Source organism: Engraulis encrasicolus, chromosome 24 (assembly GCF_034702125.1).
Source record: "Engraulis encrasicolus isolate BLACKSEA-1 chromosome 24, IST_EnEncr_1.0, whole genome shotgun sequence".
Lineage (NCBI taxonomy): Eukaryota > Metazoa > Chordata > Actinopteri > Clupeiformes > Engraulidae > Engraulis > Engraulis encrasicolus.
The window spans coordinates 21,357,582-21,378,821 of record NC_085880.1 but is presented as its reverse complement, the minus strand read 5'-3'; the positions used below and the strand labels follow the sequence as shown (position 1 = coordinate 21,378,821).

Genomic DNA, 21,240 nt, shown 5'->3' with positions numbered 1-21,240 from the left:
CATTTCAATTGAAATCAGACGCTTTGGGACCCGACCGATCCGGATTTCAATCATACTTGGTGTGCCTTTTTAGTAGCAAGGTAGCACCCCAGAACTGCATTGGTTTGAATCTGACACTAATATTAAGGGAGAAACAGACTAGGAAAGGTTCACATTTTAGGGTAGGACACTATACATTCAGCCTTGAATATATCAGTCAGTGTTAGTCACAAAAAGATGCCTGTGGTATTGTTTGAAAGCTCTTTTCTGGCTCTACATATTACACAATCAGCTTGGAATACAACAACTCTAAGAATATGAATTATGATAAATTGAAAAATTAAAAATTGAATATCTAAAAAAACTATATTTTAAAATGGCCAGTTCCTTGTCCAAATGTAGCCGGCAATGTCATTAGCAACACCTCAAATGCTGGTGTTCGGTTCTTTATTCATTTCAGAGAGAATTTGACTCACAAATATGGCATCATACAGACCACTTACTAATAATATGGTAATACCATAGTAGCATCACATGACAAAACAAAAACAAAACAAAAATGGTCAGTTTCCATGGTCCCAGGTTTCAGAAACTAAGGCAGATGTCCATTTATACACACCAACTGATGATATGTGAATGTTTGAACATTCCTTCTCAGTGTACCTGTGTCATCTTCCCTTTACCGTACTTTAAAGAGATAATCAATGGCTACACTCTCATGTTGTACTCTACCAGTGCATTTGAAGCAGCAGCTGTGTCTTTTGTAGATAATGTATAAGTACGTCCCGTTGCAGTTAGGTTCCACTACCAGAAGCACATCCTGATGATCCATGACAAGTCTATCTGGTCTGAAGGGAAAAGTGAAGGATGGAGATGGTCCATGAGGATGCAGGAAGTTCAGTTTCACCTCTCCAGTGCTCAGGATACATTCATCAACACATTCTTGCCATCAGTTGCCATCATATACAGCTACAACATACCCTTTGATGCTTGAAAATGTAACACATTCCTTTACTGAGCTCACTCTTTCAACTCCTTCTCTGAATGCGGAAAATGGCCTAATGTCCATTGACAATGGGCAGAAGCTGTGTAGTTTTTGAGTACCTGGAATAGTTCTTGCAGATTCAAACCTCTTCAACAGGTTCTCAGCTTCATGATGGTGCATCTCTCTCAAGAACATCCATTGCCAGTTTACCACAACAGAGATGTACCATCATGAAGCTGAGAACCTGTTGAAAAGGTTGGAATCTGCAAGAACTATTCCAGGTACTCAAAAACTACACAGCTTCTGCCCATTGTCAATGGACACAGTGGAAGTTAGGCCATTTTCAGCATTCAGAGAAGGCAGAGTTGAAAGAGTGAAGGGAGTACGGTAAAGGGAAGATGACACAGGTACACAGAGAAGGAATGTTCAAACATTCACATATCATCATTTGGTGTGTACAAATGGACATCTGCCTTAGTTTCTGAAACCTGGGACCATGGAAACTGACCATTTTTGTTTTGTTTTTGTTTTGTCATGTGATGCTACTATGGTATTACCATATTATTAGTAAGTGGTCTGTATGATGCCATATTTGTGAGTCAAATTCTCTCTGAAATGAATAAAGAACCGAACACCAGAATTTGAGGTGTTGCTAATGACATTGCCGGCTACGTTTGGACAAGGAACTGGCCATTTTAAAATATAGTTTTTCAATTTATCATAATTCATATTCTTAGAGTTGTTGTATTCCAAGCTGATTGTGTAATATGTAGAGTCAGAAAAGAGCTTTCAAATAACACCACAGGCATCTTTTTGTGACTAACACTGACTGATATATTCAAGGCTGAATGTATAGTGTCCTACCCTCACATGTGAACCTTTCCTAGTCTGTTTCTCCCTTAATATTAGTGTCAGATTCAAACCAATGCAGTTCTGGGGTGCTACCTTGCTACTAAAAAGGCACACCAAGTATGATTGAAATCCGGGTCGGTCGGGTCCCAAAGTGTCTGATTTCACGTGAAATGACCCAATATTTTTTCAAAGAATCGGTCTTCCACCACATAGTGTGTGTGAAGGCAGATTTGTTTGCAGGTAAAAAAGAGAAGCTTACACAACAGTACACAATACAATGACAGTGACAATAGTGTGTGTGTGTGTGTGTGTGTGAGTGCTGTTGCAATGTCCCTATATTTAACACAATACATAATGTGTATTTAGGTTTTGGTTTAAGTTTGTGTGTTCAAGTACGTATGTGTCTGCTGTATGAACCTGCTGAGTGTGCCCAGAGCGAAGAGGGAGGCGACGGGTTCGGGGGTGCGTGCGTCACTCTCCTCCCCTTCCAGCTCCCCGTACTCCCACTCCCCATACGCCTCAGCGCTCTCCACACCCTCCTCACGCGTCCTCCAGTACTGTCCTTCATCACGCACATCCAGCTCATCATACTCCTCCTCCTCCTCATACTCCTCTTCTTCCTCGTCATACTCCGAGCCACTGGGAGACACAGACAGGCAGACAGACAAACAAATCAACAAACAGACGGACACACAGATCCAGAGGCACACAAACAAACACACACACACACACAGAGACACTTCAGTTAATTCTACTGTGTTTTAACAAACACATCAGAGAGGTGTATCATAACATTCACACAGGCTTCAAACTAGAGATGCACCGGTTCCGGATCCGGAAAAGGCAGGATAATAGGGTTTTTCACAGGATCCGGATCCGGCAGGATCTTAAGCAGTGGATCCGGTATCCGGCAGTTACCTAAAAATCAGGATCTGGTGCATCTCTAGTTTTTACGTAGCCTAGGCTTTTCAGTCAGTCTTTCACAACCCCAATCACTGCATGGAGTGAAAGCCCTTTGGAAGCGGCCGTTGCAGGCAGTTTGTAAGTAAGCCAATGAGTCTAAAAAAATAGTTTGAGCCAACATAATAAAAAGGGTCTACGTGTGCGAGTAGACTATGTGTTTCAACCCTTTCGTAGGATCCGGTATCCGGTTCCGGATCCGGCAGGATCTTAAGCAGTGGATCCGGTATCCGGCAGGATCCTAAAAATCAGGATCCGGTGCATCTCTACTTCAAACACACACAGGTGTTTGTACACACCGTCTTTAGATCATGGCATACCGATTTCACATCAAGTAGCAAAAAGGTGCCCAAAGGATGGCACATCTGACCTCTCCAGCACACAAAATCTTTACAGTCACACAAGTCACACCCATCACTCAGTCTCAGACAGACAGACGGCCAGGCACACAGACAGACAGACAGACAGACAGACAGACAGACAGACAGACAGACAGACAGACAGACAGACAGACAGACAGACAGACAGACAGACACACACACACACACACACACACACACACACACACACACACACACACACCTGTGGCCGGTGTTGTACTCCTGGCTCTGCAGTTCTCTCAGCAGTTCCTTCACCTGCAGCTGGTTCTCTGAGGTCATGTGGATCTTCTGCAGGGGCATGGAGGCAGCCGGTTGCTCAGCCCTGAACTGCTGCAGAAACGTATCGTCCGGCCGTGGGCGGCTCTGGCCGCGGAAAGGAGGCTGAGCGAACCCTCTTCCCCTGCCGTCCCGACTGCCACCTCTAAACCCCCCGCCCCCTCCTCTGCCATCTCCCCGGCCACCCCTAAACCCCCCACCCGCTCCTCTACCGTCTCCCCGGCCACCCCTACCCCTGCCCCGGCCGCGGCCACTGCCGGCATTGGGCTTGTGGGAGCGTGGTGGGCCCATGTTGAGGCAGAAATCATCTCCATCGTCCCAGCCACTGCCTCCACCGCCGCCCCCTCCTTTCCTACCCCCTCCGCCCCCTCCTCCGCCACCACCTCCTCGGGGTTTGTTGAATTTGCCTCCTCCCCGGTTGGGCTTTCCTCCTCTCCTGCGGGCACTCATACCCTTGTGTCACTCACTCGCTCCACTTGTTTCTCCTACAAGACATGGAGGAATGGACGGACGTCAGCTCTCAGTAGTAAACAAAAGAATGGTATTAGAATCAGTATGAGGGATGCACAACGTCTCCACGTTACCTTCAAAAATGTAAGGTCCACACAATGCTCCAATTCTGTAAGATTAGACCACAATCATAAAAGCGTTTATAGGCACATTTGAAAGTGACAGCTTAAATCCTGATAAACTCGATATTTACGTCTCCAATCAACTTCAGATTCTGAAGGAGACTAGGCGAGTCATTGTAACTTGGTAGCAAAATGTTTTCGGCTGAATTGTCCGTTTCAAACGTAAACGCAAAGCGTTCCAGTGATGGTGTTACAGCAGTAACGTTATTACATCTCTATGCGCACATTCCGGCTGACGTGATCTGTCAAACTACTAAAAATCACACTTTGTGTGCTAGCTCAGCTAGTATCAACATGCTAACCAGCTGCTTAGCCATCATACTATGGTTTACTAAACACAGAGTAACTAGTCTATTTGCTTACCATATACACATCGACATGTTCCGGCGAAACAAGGGACGAAAGCGGTGTAGAGAATGGTTGTTGTAAATGTATTTCACGTGTTCAAATTATAATTCAAAGCTTTATAATGAAGTTTTCACAACGTTGGTTTCTTTCACCGGCGAGAACTGCTGCTTCACTGTCTCGCCGATTTCCTATAAGTCCTGTCAGTAATTTAGAAGAATGTGTAGCGCCGCTTACTGGCATGGTGGAAGGACACTGTTCTGCTGGGTATGTCGAGTCAGCTATATACCTTAAATGACAGACAGGACACTGACATTTAAAAACGGACATTAAAGTGCAAGACAGGCCAAGTAACAGTGATGGACCAATAGGCCTACAGCAGTGATGAAGTAATAGGGTGACATCAGGTAAAGTGGGCCATCAGCCAAAGTGGGCCGCTTAAGATTTCGAGGTCCCAGCGCCTCTGGAAATGAGAGCCAATGTCTACAAAGGATATTGAATTGTTGCCATGACTGTGCTAGACAAGTAACACTTAAAGGGACAGTTTGGTCAATTTCAACATGCAGTTGTAATGCTCACACTACCCTGGACTTGTCAGTGCCTGAGATTTTTTCTTCTTCTTCTTCAGCCGTTTCCGAGATCCTGGTCATTGTAATGGGGGCAGCTCTTTGTTTACATTTCAAAAAAACATTTTTATTTATTCCCAAAAACATCCAAAAGGTTATAAAACATCAGCAGATAACTAGCAAACAGCAGTACCTTTTGGGAAAATATTAAGAGTTGGCCTATGTTTCATTTTTTTAAAATGTAAACAAACGCTGCCCCCATTAGAATTGCTCATATCTCGGAAAGGGCTGAGCCGAAAAATGTGGCATCACCAGGTACTGACAAGTCAAGGGTAGCGTGAGCAATACAACTGCATGTTGAAATTGACCAAACTGTCCCTTTAATTTGATTGGTTTTTGGTTGTTATTGTGGGAGGGGCAGTAATACAAATGTTGTCTGCATGACGAAACCGCATGCTAAGTAGGTTGGCATGTCAAATCTGGCTGAATATTATAAGGATCATATAGTTATTTTAAAACATGCATACAGATTAAAAAAATACTCATCGTGCTGCAATTTATTAACAAAACAACGTTTCAGCCCGTATGGCCTTTCTCAAGTTTTTTTAAAAAACTTTAAAAACTTGAGAAAGGCCATAGCCTACGGGCCGAAACGTTGTTTTGTTAATAAATTGCAGCACGATGGACAAGAGTGTGCGGTACCTTCTTCTACAAAATTGATCTTGCACCGCTACCTGCACCTCGAAACCTCTGGTGTGCGTTGGTTTCCTCCTTCAAAAAAAATACTCATGTCATCAGTCTTGCTTGTATAAATCAGATCAAATAGTGGTAGTTCGATATATTAACTTAATTTAAGAAAAAAAGGGTTTATGTTGGTGGCCCAAATTACCTTAACCCCCTATGGTAAAGTGGGCCACGCGTCTTCAGCTTAAGTGGGCCGCCATTATAACCAATGGGTGTTTGCTGTTGTTTGGGGATAGCAAGCTGGAGATAGCTATGTTTGTGTACACTTTGGAGAAAAGATGAGGGAAGATGGCAGGTGAAAAGAAATCACTACATGTGAAAAGATAGGAGACAGAAAAAGTGAAAAAATGGGATGAACACTGTCCAGAGACATGTGGCTATACAGCATTGTGTTTTAGCATCGAAAGAAATTATGAATGATTGACTTTTTCCCTTTTTTATTTAACCGGCCCACTTAACCTGATAAGGTGGCCCAGTTTGGCTGAAGCTGCCCATTCAAAAAAAGTTGTCACAACGAAACTTTAAAGACTTGTAGGGCCTAAATAATTACGTTTTATAATATAATTACAACACAAAAAGATGGAATATAGTAGCTATTAATCATATATGTACATTTAAAATAAATAGATGTTATTTTGTTATTTTCCCAAGCGATCTACCAAAAAGCGGCCCACTTTACCTTATGTCACCCTAATAGCTGAGTATGTAGGCTATTGGTGAGTGATGACAGTGATGGCTAGTGATGAATCAGTAACAATAAAGTGATGAAGTAAAGAATTTATTTTACATTGAACATTTCACATTTTACATATAGGGCAAATAGAATAGAAGACAAAATAACAATAAAATACAAAAATGAGTCAAGGCTATACTGTAGCAGAGACCGGGGTAAGATGAGCCACCCCCTTTTTCTCGAAAATGGTAAATAAAATTTAACATGTCACCATATTCTAAGGTGGTGGAAATCCTTTTCTAACACCTGTGAAAAGTGAAGCATGTGCCAAATTTGGCAAGAGAGATATTTGTGAAAATGTTTTTTTTGCTCTTTAAGTGAATTCCATGTTCAAAACATGGAGGATTTGGAGAAAACAAAAATTGAACAATTTCTGGTCTCATCATATCTGAAATGTGTCTTAATAAGCTACTATATGAGTGATATTTAAAGTCTTTTGGCACTTTTATGATCAATTTTAAATGCATTTATTAACATAATTTTGGCATCGGGGTAAGTTGAGCCTTTCGATACGGGGTAAGTTGAGCCGCTTATCGTAATGGGATGTATAATGGTTGAACACCATGTTATGATATTTGAGCATAACCAGATAATTTATTTCATATCATACCCAGGTGAGTTGAGATGAATGACTTTATGCATGCTTCAGCCAACTCAAACAAAAATATTTACTTATTTTCTACATTGTACTCTACATCAGTGTTTCTCAAATGGTGGGTCGCGACCCAAAGGTGGGTCGCGGAGGGGTTATGGGTGGGTAGAACATATACGGGGTAAGTTGAGCCACCTGAAAAAAAAATGTGATCTGGTGGAAGAAGCTGTTGGTGAGTCTGGTGGTTCTGGACTGGCTCCTGGACCTCTTTCCGGAGGGCAGGAGGCTGATCAGGTTGTGTGCTGGGTAGTGTCCCTAACAATTGTGAGGGCTTTGCAGGTGAGGCGGGCGGTGTAGAAGGGGTGCCTTGATGATCTTTCCAGCTGAGTTCACTATACGCTGCAGGGCTTTCCAGTTGTACTCAGTGCAGCTCCTGATGATACTACCAATGGTCCCTTTGTAGAAGGTCGTCATGATGGCTGGTGGGGCACTGGCATGCCTCAGTTTGTGCAGGAAGTAGAGGCATTGCTGGGCTTTATTGGCTAGTGATGCAGTGTTGGTGGTAGGTCTATTTATTTATTTGTCTATTTGTTTGTTTGTTCATTTGTTGTTTGTTTATTTATTTGTTTACAATGCAAACTGCCCGCGCACATTCTTTTACATATTTTTTTCATAAATAATTCACCATCACAATCAATTTCATTGGAAATGTAGATTAGGCCTACATTTGTATGCATGACCGTATCACATTCCACGTTCCAACAGTTTAATTTGTTTAAAGAGTCATGTTATCAAGCATGCAAACTTGTCATCTCCCTACCTGGAAACAAGGCGATCCGACTACTACGACCAGGTGGAGCCTCTGTCACTGTGTCTGACAGAGTGTAGGCCTACCAAAATAACAACCGGTTAGGCCTATTGATGCGGTAAATGCTTTTTCAAATCTCTGTGTGATTTCTCCCATTCCTCAGGCATCAGCAGAATTTAAACAGTCTATTTAGTCAAATATTTCAGCTATGTTGTAAGCTTTTTGCTGTGAAAGCTAATAGGCCTAGTCATGTACTGTCAGGGCTGGACTGGTCATGTCGTTTACAGGGTATTCTCCCAGTGGGCCGGCAGTTGTCAGGGGACCAATGCTGGGTTTGTTTTGTTTTGTTTTGTTTTGTTTTGTTTGTTGGTGTCGTTTTTTGCCTTCAGAGAACGGCCCACCATTTAAATAGGGCAGCCCATTGATTGTTTTTTTTTTAATATAGACAAAAGACTGAGTCAGCCATTATATCATAGTAACACAGAGGGGCTATGTGTGGGGGGCTGGTCTATGCCAAACATGCCTGGGACATTTTTACTCACAGGCCAGCCCTGCATACTGTGAACTCCATTGCAGAGGTGTCAATTCCTGGTCCAGAAAGTAAAAACCCTGCCACAGTTTCCTTCCAACACAGGTGACTCTAATAAGCAGCTGGTCTTGAGTGTTCAATTATCAGGTGATTCGGAGATGGTTGGATCCAATTTGTGGCAGGGTTTTTACTTTCTGAACCCGGGATTGACACCTCTGCTCCATTGTAATATATTTTTTTCAGAGGGGGATTAATTGTTTAAAAAAGTCAAATGCCATTTTAATGAAAATAACTATGCCACCTCTGGCTTTTCCCCTTAACGTTTCAAGGAATTAAATTGTTCCGACTTGTGGGGACTTGCTGCCATTTACCGTAAGTCCAGAACTCTTCCTTTATTTGTGTAGGCTAATGGAACTTATGTTTTAAAAAATGTATAACATATGGAGAGGCCCTTTACAAAACCAGAATCTATCTCCTATCAGATACAGTACAATATCCCATCTCTGTAGGCCTATATGCCCACAGCATACTGTAAATGAAACCATATCTCATTAAACCATATCTCATTAATACATCTCATCTGCATTCTTATTTTGCATGTGCATTAGTTGTATGCTATATTGGGTGAGTTAAACCCCCCTTTGATGGCGATACACATACACACACACACACACACACACACACACACACACACACACACACACACACACACACACACACACACAGAGAGAGAGAGAGAGAGAGAGAGAGAGAGAGAGAGAGAGAGAGAGAGAGAGAGAGAGAGAGAGAGAGAGAGAGAGAGAGAGAGAGAGAGAGAGAGAGAGAGAGAGAAGGGGGTGGAGTAGTGGTGAGAGAATGGGAGGGCGGTTTGCCTTGGTACTCGGGGGTGTTTGCCTGTAAGATGGGGGCAGGCTTTTGGGAGGGGCCCAGTTTGGGTAGCTCTGGGCAAACTCCATTCATCCTCTCTCTCTCTCTCTCTCTCTCTCTCTCTCTCTCTCTCTCTCTCTCTCTCTCTCTCTCTCTCTCTCTCCCTCTCTCTCTCTCTCTCTCTCTCTCTCTCTCTCTCTCTCTCTCTCTCTGTGCTCCCTCCCAACCCCATTCACCCCCTCCTTCTCTGCCCCCTATCTTCTTTATCCTCCCTGGCTGCCCCCGTTCCTGCTCTCCTCCTCTCCCCTTCCTCCTTTTATCTGAGTGTCTTCATGCTTCTCTCACACAAGCCAAGCTGACACACAGACCATCACGCGGTAAGCACTATGCTCCATCTTTACATACACATACATAGACAACATTTTGCATTGTGCGTGCATTACTGGCTACTTCTGTTTCTAACATCAGACGTGTTTTTTTAGGACATGGGCTAGTAAATTTTTCATAAGAAAGGCCATGAAGACAGCAATCAGGCCACTTGTGTACTGTGTGTACGAGTGCGTGCGTGTGCGTGTGTGTGTGTGTGTGTGTGTGTGTGTGTGTGTGTGTGTGTGTGTGTGTGTGTGTGTGTGTGTGTGTGTGTGTGCGTGTGCGTGTGTGCGTGTGTGTGTGTGTGTGTGTGTGTGTGTGTGCGTCTGCATGTGCGTGTGCGTATGTGCGTGTGCTGCGTGTGCTGCTTCTCACAGCAGGTGCGAGAGCTTGCATGCATCACTGATGGCATGATCCAGCCATGTCTGGGGTGGACAAAGACCCCTTTATAGTTCATATGATGCTGGGGTTCGTGTTTGGTGAACATTTTTGGAAATACTTTTTAATTGAACCCTTTACTCACAGACTGATGTGTATTCATTTCAGAGTTGCTTGTGAAATTTCAGTTTGTTTTTGTTGATAATATTGATAGACATATGTACTTTGTTTACCTCTAGCTAGGAATTTACCGGTATATGTATATATAGTAGTGGTAATTGACATGTACCTTCATCAGACCCTGTCTGTACCGTTAGACCTTCGATGTGGAGTTTGTAGACTCTGCATAGAATAGACTACTGTATAAGTTCACTTACAGGACTATGCAAATTAAGCGTGTGACCAAATGCTTTGGCCATTAAAGTTATCATCTCCTAATTATTCACTCGCTGCTAATTATTTGTACCCCATTGGGTTTGTTTAACCCTGCGTTTGTCTTCCTTTTGTGTGTGTTTGTGCAGGTCTCTCACTCCCACTGTGGTGAATTACTGATGCCTGACTGCACCTAAAGAAAAGGACTACTCTTGCATAGCCCACACACACACACTCACTCACACACACACTCACACACACACACACTCACATAGACATTGCCTGGTGCCCTGGTTCTTCACAGCCATGCGGCACACCAGCCGACCAGCCTCCCTCCTCCTCTTCCTCCTCCTCCACATCCTCCTCCTCCTGACCGTGTCCACTCAGGCCGAGGCCAAGAAGAAGACGCAGGGTCCCGCCTCGCGCTCCGCCGTCCCGGGCTCTGGAGAGCTGAGCACCAAGGCCGGCCACAGCTGCACCTGGGCCACCTCCGCCTCCACGCCACCCTCCTCCTCTGATGGGGATGGAGCCACAGGACCCCAGGAGGACCAGCTCGTCTCCCTGCAGGTCAGTTGGTCCATCCTGGGAGTAGATACACAGACAGACAGACAGACAGACAGACAGACAGACAGACAGACAGACTCTTCTTCCGATTCCAGTGATTTAAATTTCCCACAAATCTTGTGCAAGTGAGCATTGTGTGGCCAGCACTTTGAAAGACACCCTGATGTGTGTGGGTCTCTCCTTCAAAAAGAGATCTATGTGTACTTGGTTTACCTCTTGCTGCGTAATTAAATGTCTTGTTAACCCACTTGGTAATTCAAGACAGGACCAGAATGCCTTATTTCCAAGTAGTTGTTTTTTTGTGTGTTTTTGGCAGGTCAGCTGCACCATCCCGGGAGGAGAGACGCCGGCTCAGACCTACGAGTGCCGCTTTGCAGGGCGGCCCGAGCAGTGCACGGCCTACGCTGACAAGGCCAACCAGTACTGGAAACAGGTGGTGGGCAAGCTGAAGAAGAGGAGCAATGCCTGCGACGGGGAGAAGGTGAGAAGTTTTGTGCAAGTTTTACAAATTCTAATAGATTTTTATATGACAGTGAAAACAGATAATTTTTGTTGTAAATGTACCAAAAAAGTGACCCCTTTTCTCATACAGAATCAATAGGTGACCAGTATGAATAAAGTACAAATTGTACATGGCATTTACAGATAATGTGTACACAATTACTTTCTTTGCATGCTTCATATACTGTTTTGTTCATATAATAATTCTGTATGAGAAAACACCAAAAGGGGACACTTTCAGGAGTAAATCATGTATGGAATATATATTTTATATAAATAATGATAAATTCTTAACCATTTCTTTCCGTATGGGAAGCAGAGCTGAATATCTGGCCATCTGGTATGCAGGGCATTTTCCCTCAGGGGCTGATGTTTTGTTTTGTTTTGTTTTGTTTTATTTTGGGGTTATTTTGGAGGGGGGTTGTTTTGTTTTTATTTGTTTGTTTGTTTAAATTTTCCCCTTGGGGGAAAATCTGTGGTTGATCTGTGCCAAAAATGCTTGGTCCGTTTTTTGGTCCCAGTCCAGTCCTGGTTAGAAGAATACGTAGCTGCACAGTAAATTCTGCAGTGTTCATTTAACACTTAGAGAGTTCATTTGAGTCCAAATGATGTCAAATCAACTCTCTAAGTGTTGAATTAACACCACAACATTTACTGTGTGCATCAGCCAAATAAGGTGTGCCGTGTTTAGCTCAGTGTTTCTTCACTGCCATCTCAAACAAAAGCCCCAAAATGTATATAATATGCAGTAGGCTATAAAGACAAAATATTGTCCAGAATTAATTCTGAAGCATCTGGTGATTAGATAAGCGTGTGGGGTTGTTTCAATTAAGTGTGTTCTTGGCCCCTATGGTTTACGATGGTCACCCTCTGAACCTTAGTGGTCGACATGGTCTATTTGCTTTCACCCCTAAAGCAGAGAAGAACCATCACCCCATCAAATAGGACATTTTGAGATGGTGACAGGAAGCGAGTGGGAGACAGAGATGGGGGAGGATCGGGACATTACCTCGGGCCAGAATCAAACCTGCGTAGCAGTGCAGTGTCCTACCGTTTGACCCACAATGTTTTTTTGGTCTTTTTGACTTTTATTTTATGATAGGACAGTGAAGGTGGTGACAGGAAGCGAGTGGGGAGAGAGAGACGGGGAAGGGCCAGCAAAGGACCCGGGCCGGGAATCGAACCCTGGTCAGCCGCATGGTGGACGAGTGCCCTACCGGTTGGCCATAAATAATCTAAACACATGCCCCTAATCTACTACAGGTGCTGAAGACCAGGCTGTGCAAGAAGGGGCCGGGGGCCGCACACGTCCGACTGGTGGAGAGGAGCGGAGAAGGGGAGGAGAAAGACATCGGCGGTGGGGACATCGTACAGGAGGAACGACAGAACCAGAAGAAGGAGAAGAAAGAGAGGGGGAGGGAGAGGGAGCGGGAGAGGCAGACGGAGACAGAGATCATACCTCTGGCTAAGGAGACGGAGTTGGCTGCCCGGAGGATGGAGAGGGAGGGGAGGCAGGAGCCACTGGTGGGGGCCCGAGGGGGCCATGGAGGGGGCATGGGGGAGGAGGAGGGCCAGAGGGCAGACTCGGAGGTGTCCAGCTACTGCGCAGAGGGGTGGCACTCGCTCTGTTCCTTCTTCGTCAAGTTCTTCGATGGGTAAAGAGGTTCTGAAATAAATCACTCTGTGTTCTTTTCTATTATTGTTTTTTTCCCCCATCAATCAGGTGTTGCAGATGGCCTCTTTCATGAAAAGGAAACATAGAAGAAAACAACGATTGTTTTTTTTCCGTAAAGGAGCGTAATCAATTAAAAGTGGGAATCCTATTGTGAACATGATTAAACGAGAGTACACATTATGGGAAATGCTTAGAGCGCCCTTTTTTTACTTTAAGTCTTTGAGTTAGATACAAGGCACTTTTCATAGACAAAAACAGCTGAGGACAGGTTATTGTCTGTAGAATTTGATGTATAATATTTAAGGCAAAGCTGATTCTATCTTTTAGGTACAATCTTTTGTTGTTTTTAGAGAACACTAACATTTTGTAAAGTCCATAGCACCTTTGTGAATAAATGCACATTTAGATCAGGATTTTTTTCAGTTACTCTTTTGTAAATTCTATTACTTCTGTGAATAAATACAATTGTAGATTTTAAGGATGCGTTTGAGTCCTTTGTGACCATGTGAACAGAACACATCTTAATGCAATGAAGACTATCGCGTGTCGTAGTAACACAATATAACATTACAGATTCCAGATAAAACATTCAGGACAACTAAGTGACAACGTTATGTGTCTTGTAATATTGTATTTTTAAAAAATCTCTTCCCACTCTGTCTCTATGATGCGCGCGCACGCGCGCACTCACACACACACACACACACACACACACACACACACACACACACACACACACACACACACACACACACACACACACACACACACACACACACACACACACACACACACACACACACACACACACACACACACCCTCAATACACATATAGACACACGCTGCACAATTGGCCTGATTACTGCCCACTAGTATACATTTTTAGTCTCCTACTGACATGTTGAACAGTTGCAGTAGTTGAGTAGTTCTAAAGTGTTCATATTGCAGTTTTCTTAAAGTAGAATTCCTGCCCTTTTCAACATGGAGCTGGCAGGCTCGCGCTACTCTTGAATTGACAATGCAGCAGATTTATTTGTTTCTCAACCCTTTCTGGCATCCTGACCATTGTAAAGGGGGTCATGTTTTGTTTACCTTTTATTTTTTTAAATGGCTTAGCAGGAGAATACTTAGAAAGGGGAGTTTAAATTGCTGCATCACACTTTTTAAAAGTGAGTAAGTATGACAGTCCGTAACATCTTGTGCTTCTTAGCGTTCACACAGCAGCACTGTTTTTATGTATTATCCTTTTCATCCAGCATCTGATACTAACAGATGGCACGGTGCTCCTCTTGGCACTGTACTGGGACCCTGTCTTATGCTCACCGCCAGGCCCGCCGACCGGGGGGGAAAAGGGGTATGCTGTCCCGGGCTCAGGGAGATAGGGGGGGCAGGATGGGGTCCCCATTACATTGTATGTATTGGGGTAGGGGGCCCTTTCAGATGACGTTGTCCTGGGCCCAGCCAAAGCTGTCAGTAGCCCTGCTCACTGCGGAGCCTCATGGCCCAGACACAAAAACGCACGCACGCACGCAGGCACACACACACACACACACGCACGCACGCACGCACACACACACGCACACACAAACGGGGTTAATCTCTCTTTTGTACTTGGACCAGAGGCAGGTGTCATTTGCCCGATTATTCAGATCTTCATCTTTTCTGGAGATGTATTGGATTAGGAGCTGTATTGGAGACAGCAGGACACGGAGCAGCGGAGATAAAGAGAGAACGCAGCGAGATGTGAAGCCGTTTGACCAGCATACACTTAAGTCGCTGACCTGCTGTTTCTTTAAGCCTTTGCTTTAGACCCCCCTTTTTTCTTCCCTGTGTGTGTGTGTGTGTGTGTGTGTGTGTGTGTGTGTGTGTGTGTGTGTGTGTGTGTGTGTGTGTGTGTGTGTGTGTGTGTGTGCGTGCGTGTGTGTGTGTGCGCGTGTGTGTGTGTGTGTGCGCACGCGCGTGCGTGCGCGTGTGTTTATGTTTGTGCATTTTATTTGAATGTTAGGGCAATATTATGGAGAAAAATTTAGCAAAAGTTTATGTCATTGTTGTTGTTACAAGCAAGACTAGCTCAATCGACCATTGCAATGCAGGCAAAATAATATTAGTCGATTAGTGGACTGCCCTGGCTGGCAGAGTGCTGGCTGCAGCTGATGGGGCTATAGAACAGAGGATGCTTGTGCATTCTTCCCATTCTGACACCATTCAAAGGCCCACTGAGACAGAATCTTAATTAGCCTTCTTCCTCCAGCCCCCATGCCGCCATATGACCCCCTCTCCATGGAGCACACACACACACGCACACGCACACACACACACACACACACACATATACGCATACACACGCAAGCAGGCATGCACGCGCACCCACACCCACACACACACCCACGCACACACACACGCGCACACACACGCACGCACACACACACACACACACACACACACACACACACACACACACACACACACACACACACACACACACACACACACACACACACACACACGGAGCTTATAGAGGAGTGCATTTTGGCGTTGTCCCCGCCTGTCAATAAATCAAGTGTTTTGGGACAGGCATCTCGCCAGACACCCCAGGGGTAGACCCACTTTTCCCAGCCCTGGGCCTGTATGCCGCTCTCTATGCTGCTGTGAGGGGTTGGGGACAAAAACAAACGTCCCTTCGTCCTGGTTTAAAAAAAAAAAAAAGTAAGCCCAAACTTTCATGAAGAAACCCCACTGCCACTGCTGGTTGGCTTCCAACGCTGGCACACGATGAAGAAAATGTGTGCCTGTGTGTGTGTGTGTGTGCACGTGTGTGTGCTCGTGTGCGTGCGTGCGTGTGTGCGGGCGGGTGGGTGTGTGTGTGCATGTGAAAGAGAGAGAGATAGAGAGAGAGAGAGAGAACGAGAAAGAGAGAGAGAGACTGTGTGTGTGTGCATGTGTGCATGCGTGTGTGCATTTCAATGTGCATTTCTTTGCACGTTGTGTGTGTGTGTGTGTGTGAGTGTTGGTTGTGTGTGTGTGTGTGTGTGTGTGTGTGTGTGTGTGTGTGTGTGTGTGTGTGTGTGTGTGTGTGTGTGTGTACGTGCGTTCCAGACCCCCTACAACTCTTTCTTCCCTCCTAACTGGTGGTCTTTATTCCCGTTGTGTTTTTGTGTGCCCTGCCTTTGTCGCAGAGCTGCAGAGTTCTTACACTGCCCTGGCACTAAGTAACAAACCTCAAATCCAGCGACACGGCAGTGCTCTGTGTGTGTGTGTGTATGAGTGGTGTGTGTGTGTGTGTGTGTGTACATGTCTATGCACTGTGCGTGTGTGTTTGGGTTTGCATGTCTGTGTTTTGGTGTGTGTATGTGTATATGGGGGGCAATGAGACATGCTAAAGAGGGGAAAAAAGGAAGAGAAGGTGGGGGGGTAGGAGGAGGCGATGGAAATGAGAAGGTAGTGGAGGTGGAGGAGGTGGAGGAGACCCCGTATTCACTGTGATGAAGAGGAGAGGAGAGGAGAGGAGAGGAGAGGAGAGGAGAGGAGAGGAGAGGAGAGGAGAGGAGAGGAGAGGAGAGGAGAGGAGAGGTTGAGGAGAGGAGAGGAGAGGAGAGGAGGAGGTCGGGGGGTGCCTCCATCTCTTCATGGACCCCCGTTGCCACCATGACAAAGCGGAGGAGAGGAGAGGAGGAGAGGAGAGGAGGAGAGGAGTAGAGGAGAGGAGAGCAGGAGAGGAGTAGAGGAGAGGAGGAGGTAGGGGAGTTGGAGCGTGGAGGTCCCTCTATCACTTCATGGATTCCCGTGGCCACCATGACAAAGCCCAACATGGGTGCCACAGGAGAGTGCATGGCCCAAGGCAGGGAAGCCAACAGTGGGGAACAAAGGGGTCAGTTCTCCCGGGCCCAGAGAGAGGAGGGGTCCAGAACTGAATCCCCATTGCATTGTATGTAGTATGTATTGGGGGGCTTTTCAGATGACTTTATCCTGGCCCTATCCAATGCTGTCAGTGGCCCTGGCCCGAGGTGCGGCACCCTGTGACGGGCCGCTGCCACGTCCTTTGAGGTGACAAGCGTATGACAAATGACAAATGACCTTGACATGCGGCCTGAATGTGAGCACTGAAGTGTGCAACGTCACAGCAACGGCTCCTGTGGTCAGGAATCACAGCCCTTTGTTGTGCTCTCTTTGCTTTGCACGTGGATTTTCAAAAGAGATGATGGAGGTTTTCAGTGATGTCCTGAGATTAGCATGTGTTTCAGAGACTCTCTTTGCACACTGCTTTTCAAAAGGAATTGGGGGCTTTTTGAGAGGTTAAAAGGTGTTCCAGGATGAACACATGTATTCTTTCAGAGATGGAAAATGTTTCAGTTTAAAATCTGTTTTTATTATGAGAGGTCCTCCACACCTTCACATAGATTTGATCTCTTGTCCCGTTATATTACCTGTAATTGTAAACAAAAATGTACACACAGAGACAGCTTTTTATAAAAATGTTAAAGCAGCATCCTGCGTCTGTGAACATTGTTGGTGAAATAGATGACTCAGGTCTGGTTCTCAACCTTTTCTGGATCAAATGCCCCCTTGACCTCATCATAAGCCTGCCAACACCCTCCTATATTAAAAAATAAAATGGATTCATCAACCTGAATAATTCATGAACAGATTCATGTTCCTTTAAATCTGTTATTGCAAAGTGTTACATGTGAAGTGGAATCTTGTCTAGAACACGTGTCTGCAGAGTGTCAAACGTCTATGCAGTTTGTCACTTTGTCACTTGGTGCGTCATCTTGTTTGCCTGAGGTATGTCAGCCGGTTTCATTTCACTTCGTGGAAACTCATGCTGTATCTCAAATGGCGCACTTGTGCACTTCGGGCACTATGTTTCAGTGCGTAACTAACACGCCATACACACTGAAACATGAACACTGAAGTGCACAAGTGCACCATGGGAGATCCAGCATCAGTCTACTACACGCTGGAGTAAAATGAAACTCTGCACTGCCACAAGGTGGCGCCAGCTTACTTTTCATCAGATTACATCTCTCTCTCTCTCTCTCTCTCTCTCTCTCTCTCTCCCTCTCTCTCTCTCTCTCTCTCTCTCTCTCTCTCTCTCTCTCTCTCTCTCTCTCTCACACACACACACACACACACACACACACACACACACACACACACACACACACACACACACACACACACACACACACATACAAAAACACACACCTCTGCCCTTGTCCACTCAAAATAACAAACAAAGCCATCCATTCTGTCCATCTGTCCACTTGTGTCCGTCCTTCTGTTCTGGCACATTGGGGTTTCTCAAAGGGGGCTCTACTAAGGGGTTGTTGGCAGGCTCATGAGGAGGCGGGGGCGTTGGCAAGCTTCTGCACAGAAGAGGTTGAGAACCACTGCTGTAAACAAACCATGCTGTCCTGGACAGCAGTGGCACGTTGACTCCTCGGTCATCTGGGGTTGTGTGCCATGGTGGATCCCACACCTTATATGGGGTGCTGCCAAAGTTTTTCTAGGAAACTGTAAATCGATAGAAGAGTCTCTGCTTACCGTGCTGGCGTTATGGTGCGTTTTGGAAGCAACGTCTGGGCTAGTGTGCCCTGTTTCATAGTTTACAATGACACATCGTATCCACTAGAGTGCAGTGTCGCACAGAACAGGGTAGGGTTGGCCTTTTGATTTTCCCTGTAGTGTTCAGAATCAGATGCATTGCAAACTTTACTTACTTATTTGAGTGGGTGTTGCACATGCTTCCTTATTCAGCTTTCTTGTCATTAATCCTTTGCTTAGAATAGAATAGAATAGAATAGAATAGAATAGAATAGAATAGAATAGAATAGAAAAGAATGATAACCTACCATCATAATTGGAAAATTAGCAAATGCATAAACTCAAATATTAAAACAAGTACAAATGACATAATCGCATCATGGAATGCCACAAAAGATGAGTGAGAGAGAACATTGGTATGAGAACATTGGTATGTCCTAATTTGCTAGTGATATGTGGTGGATCTTTGGTTAGGTTCTGTTTTGTTTATGTTTGGACATGTGATTATCCAGTATGTCAGGACTGCACCTTGACCGGGTTAGGTGGATCAGATGTAGCTCAAATGGTTTGGGCATGATGCCATACCTACAGTATAAGACAGATGTGCACGGGCAATCTGGCGTGTAGGGCATGTCCCAGTGGGTCAACAAAGGGGTTGATGCTGTTGAGGTTTTTTTGTGGATTTTCCAGAGACTGGTCCACAGTTTAGAGGGGTCTTCACAAAAATCCCCTGGCTTTCTTGTGGTCCCAATCCAGCCCTGCTGTCAGAGACTTGCACAGGGCAGTGGTGGCGACCGCCCCATACCCCCCCCCAAGACGTCAGCTGACTACAGCAGCGTCTGGACCGGACTGAACACCACGGCTGGAAAGAGTTATGAGTTATGGTCATCTTGACCTTTAAGACGCTTGTGAAGACTCATGTCATGCCAAGACTTTCATAACCGTACTCAACAAAAATGTTCTCGACAGCACAAACCTTGTTATGCCACCTTGCATACTCTTTACAATTTTATATTGTATTGCATACTCTTTCTATTCTCTTTTTAAATATATTTTTGGGCACTTCATGCCTTTATTTGAGATAGTACACAGTTCGACAGAAAACAAGTGTGGAAAGAGATGGGGACTATTTTAATTAATTTCAATTAAAGCTTGTTTAATTAAAGGCTTTTTAACTTCACTAGCAGTGTGCCTTGGAATCTTTGGCAGACCTTATCAACAGCCACAACTGGAGCTAAGTCTGACCATAATTTTAAGAAACTTTATTTCCTTGAGCCAAAGTGCACCTGCTTATGGGGGAAAAAAGGGGAAACAGCAATCCTGCATGATCAGCATAGTGAACAGTTGATTTTTTTAGCATATAAATGTTTCAACCAAGTTTAGGTTAAACGGTTCAGTCAATAAATGGACCTCTTGAGGCAGATGCGCTGACCTCTTAACAGAGACACTTCAAAATGAATAGGAAACTGCTATTGGGTTTTTCACCAAAAAAAAAATTAACATCTCTAAGCCGAGCCGGTCGTTTTGGTGTTTGAACGGTGTGTCTATCTTCAAAGGCCTAGGAGGCGATACGTTTTCAATTCTTACAGACATGCACAAGATAAGCAAGCAAGCAAGTAACAGGAAAAAATGAAATAAAAAATGATACAAATAAATAAGGGTGATCATGCAGAAAAGTCCAGAAGTTTCTCTTTGTCCTTAATGGACAGATTATAAAGTTGTATGGCTCTTGAGACTCAGTTTGCTTAGCCCCTTAAGACACAACATTATAAATTAGCTGTTACCAGGATGGCAATGACCAAGTCATAATGTAATACTAAAGGCCCGTGCACTGTCATAGTAGTGTAGTACTATAGTAGTTGACTTTCAATGTCTATTACAGCGTGCCACAGGAGGTACGGCGAGCATTAAGGGGCTATAGATATTTTATCTGACACTGAAGTGTAGTTCTCCAACTCTTCTCCCACAACAGAGCCAGCTTTCCTCACCAGTCTGTCAAGTCGCCCAACATCCTTCTTCCTTGTGCTTCCACCCCAGCACACCACTGCACACTGGCTACCACAGTCTGATAGAACATACTGAGAAGTTTGTTGCACATTGAATGACCGTAGCTTCCTCAAGAGATATAGCTGTCTCTGTCCTTTTTTGTACACTGCATCTGTATTGGCTGAGTTTGTTGTCCAGATATACCTCCAGATATGTGGATGTGCTTACAATCTCCACTTCAACACCATCAATGGAGACTGGTTCCAGAGTTGTGAGTTGTGCGTAAAAGAACTCTTATGTAATCACAACACTAGTGGTATGGTTGGTACATGGTTTCAACTTTGTAAGAAGGTACTGTTTGTACACTGGTACTGTAATTACATCTGTAAGAGTACTCGTACTTCTAATTCATACAACTTTGCCCCTGGCCCTCTTAGGAGAAGTCCAGTTTTTTGAACATTAAGGCCATTTTCTGAGTGGTCTGCAATGTTTTAGAGTCCCCCTCACCGTTTATTTCATGATTGCTGCAGTCTCTGTTATTTGGCTGATTTGGATTTGATCTCAACTAGCTTTAGAATGGCCGTCTATGGGCACCTGCAACT

At 44.7% G+C, this 21,240-nt stretch overlaps 2 protein-coding genes across 4 annotated transcripts in view; one reads left to right on the top strand and one right to left on the bottom strand.

Annotated features, from left to right (window-relative positions):
• The window catches only part of dhx57 (DEAH (Asp-Glu-Ala-Asp/His) box polypeptide 57), a 42,658-nt gene extending 38,075 nt beyond the window's left edge, over positions 1 to 4,583 (bottom strand). The window contains exons 1-4 of one of the 2 annotated variants that reach the window (XM_063191642.1): positions 4,428 to 4,583; positions 4,017 to 4,051; positions 3,359 to 3,917; positions 2,234 to 2,455 (exon numbers count right to left, since the gene is read on the bottom strand). In XM_063191642.1, the coding sequence (XP_063047712.1) occupies positions 2,234 to 2,455; positions 3,359 to 3,882 (746 nt within the window). In that variant the 5' untranslated portion in view covers positions 3,883 to 3,917; positions 4,017 to 4,051; positions 4,428 to 4,583. Of the gene's footprint in view, positions 1 to 2,233; positions 2,456 to 3,358; positions 3,918 to 4,016; positions 4,180 to 4,427 lie in introns of those variants that run through there. The other variant, XM_063191643.1, reaches the window with a different exon arrangement.
• fgfbp3 (fibroblast growth factor binding protein 3) lies at positions 3,938 to 13,585 on the top strand. Of its 2 annotated transcripts, none has more exons than XM_063191647.1 (4): positions 3,938 to 4,026; positions 10,517 to 10,934; positions 11,248 to 11,412; positions 12,696 to 13,585. In XM_063191647.1, exons 2-4 carry the CDS (start codon positions 10,674 to 10,676, stop codon positions 13,089 to 13,091), a joined length of 822 nt encoding a protein of 273 aa, XP_063047717.1. In that variant the 5' UTR covers positions 3,938 to 4,026; positions 10,517 to 10,673; the 3' UTR covers positions 13,092 to 13,585. The 2 variants fall into 2 exon arrangements, with proteins under 2 accessions (XP_063047717.1, XP_063047719.1); XM_063191649.1 differs by lacking the exon at positions 3,938 to 4,026 and adding an exon at positions 9,559 to 9,625.
• The last annotated feature ends 7,655 nt before the right edge of the window (positions 13,586 to 21,240 follow it).

Bases quoted from the DNA above. Each gene is read 5' to 3' on its own strand.
- fgfbp3 (XM_063191647.1), top strand. From the start codon at position 10,674: ATGCGGCACACCAGCCGACCAGCCTCCCTCCTCCTCTTCCTCCTCCTC. The intron at 10,935-11,247 runs GTCAGTTGGTCC...TGTTTTTGGCAG, and splicing joins ACCAGCTCGTCTCCCTGCAG to GTCAGCTGCACCATCCCGGG. The intron at 11,413-12,695 runs GTGAGAAGTTTT...AATCTACTACAG, and splicing joins ATGCCTGCGACGGGGAGAAG to GTGCTGAAGACCAGGCTGTG.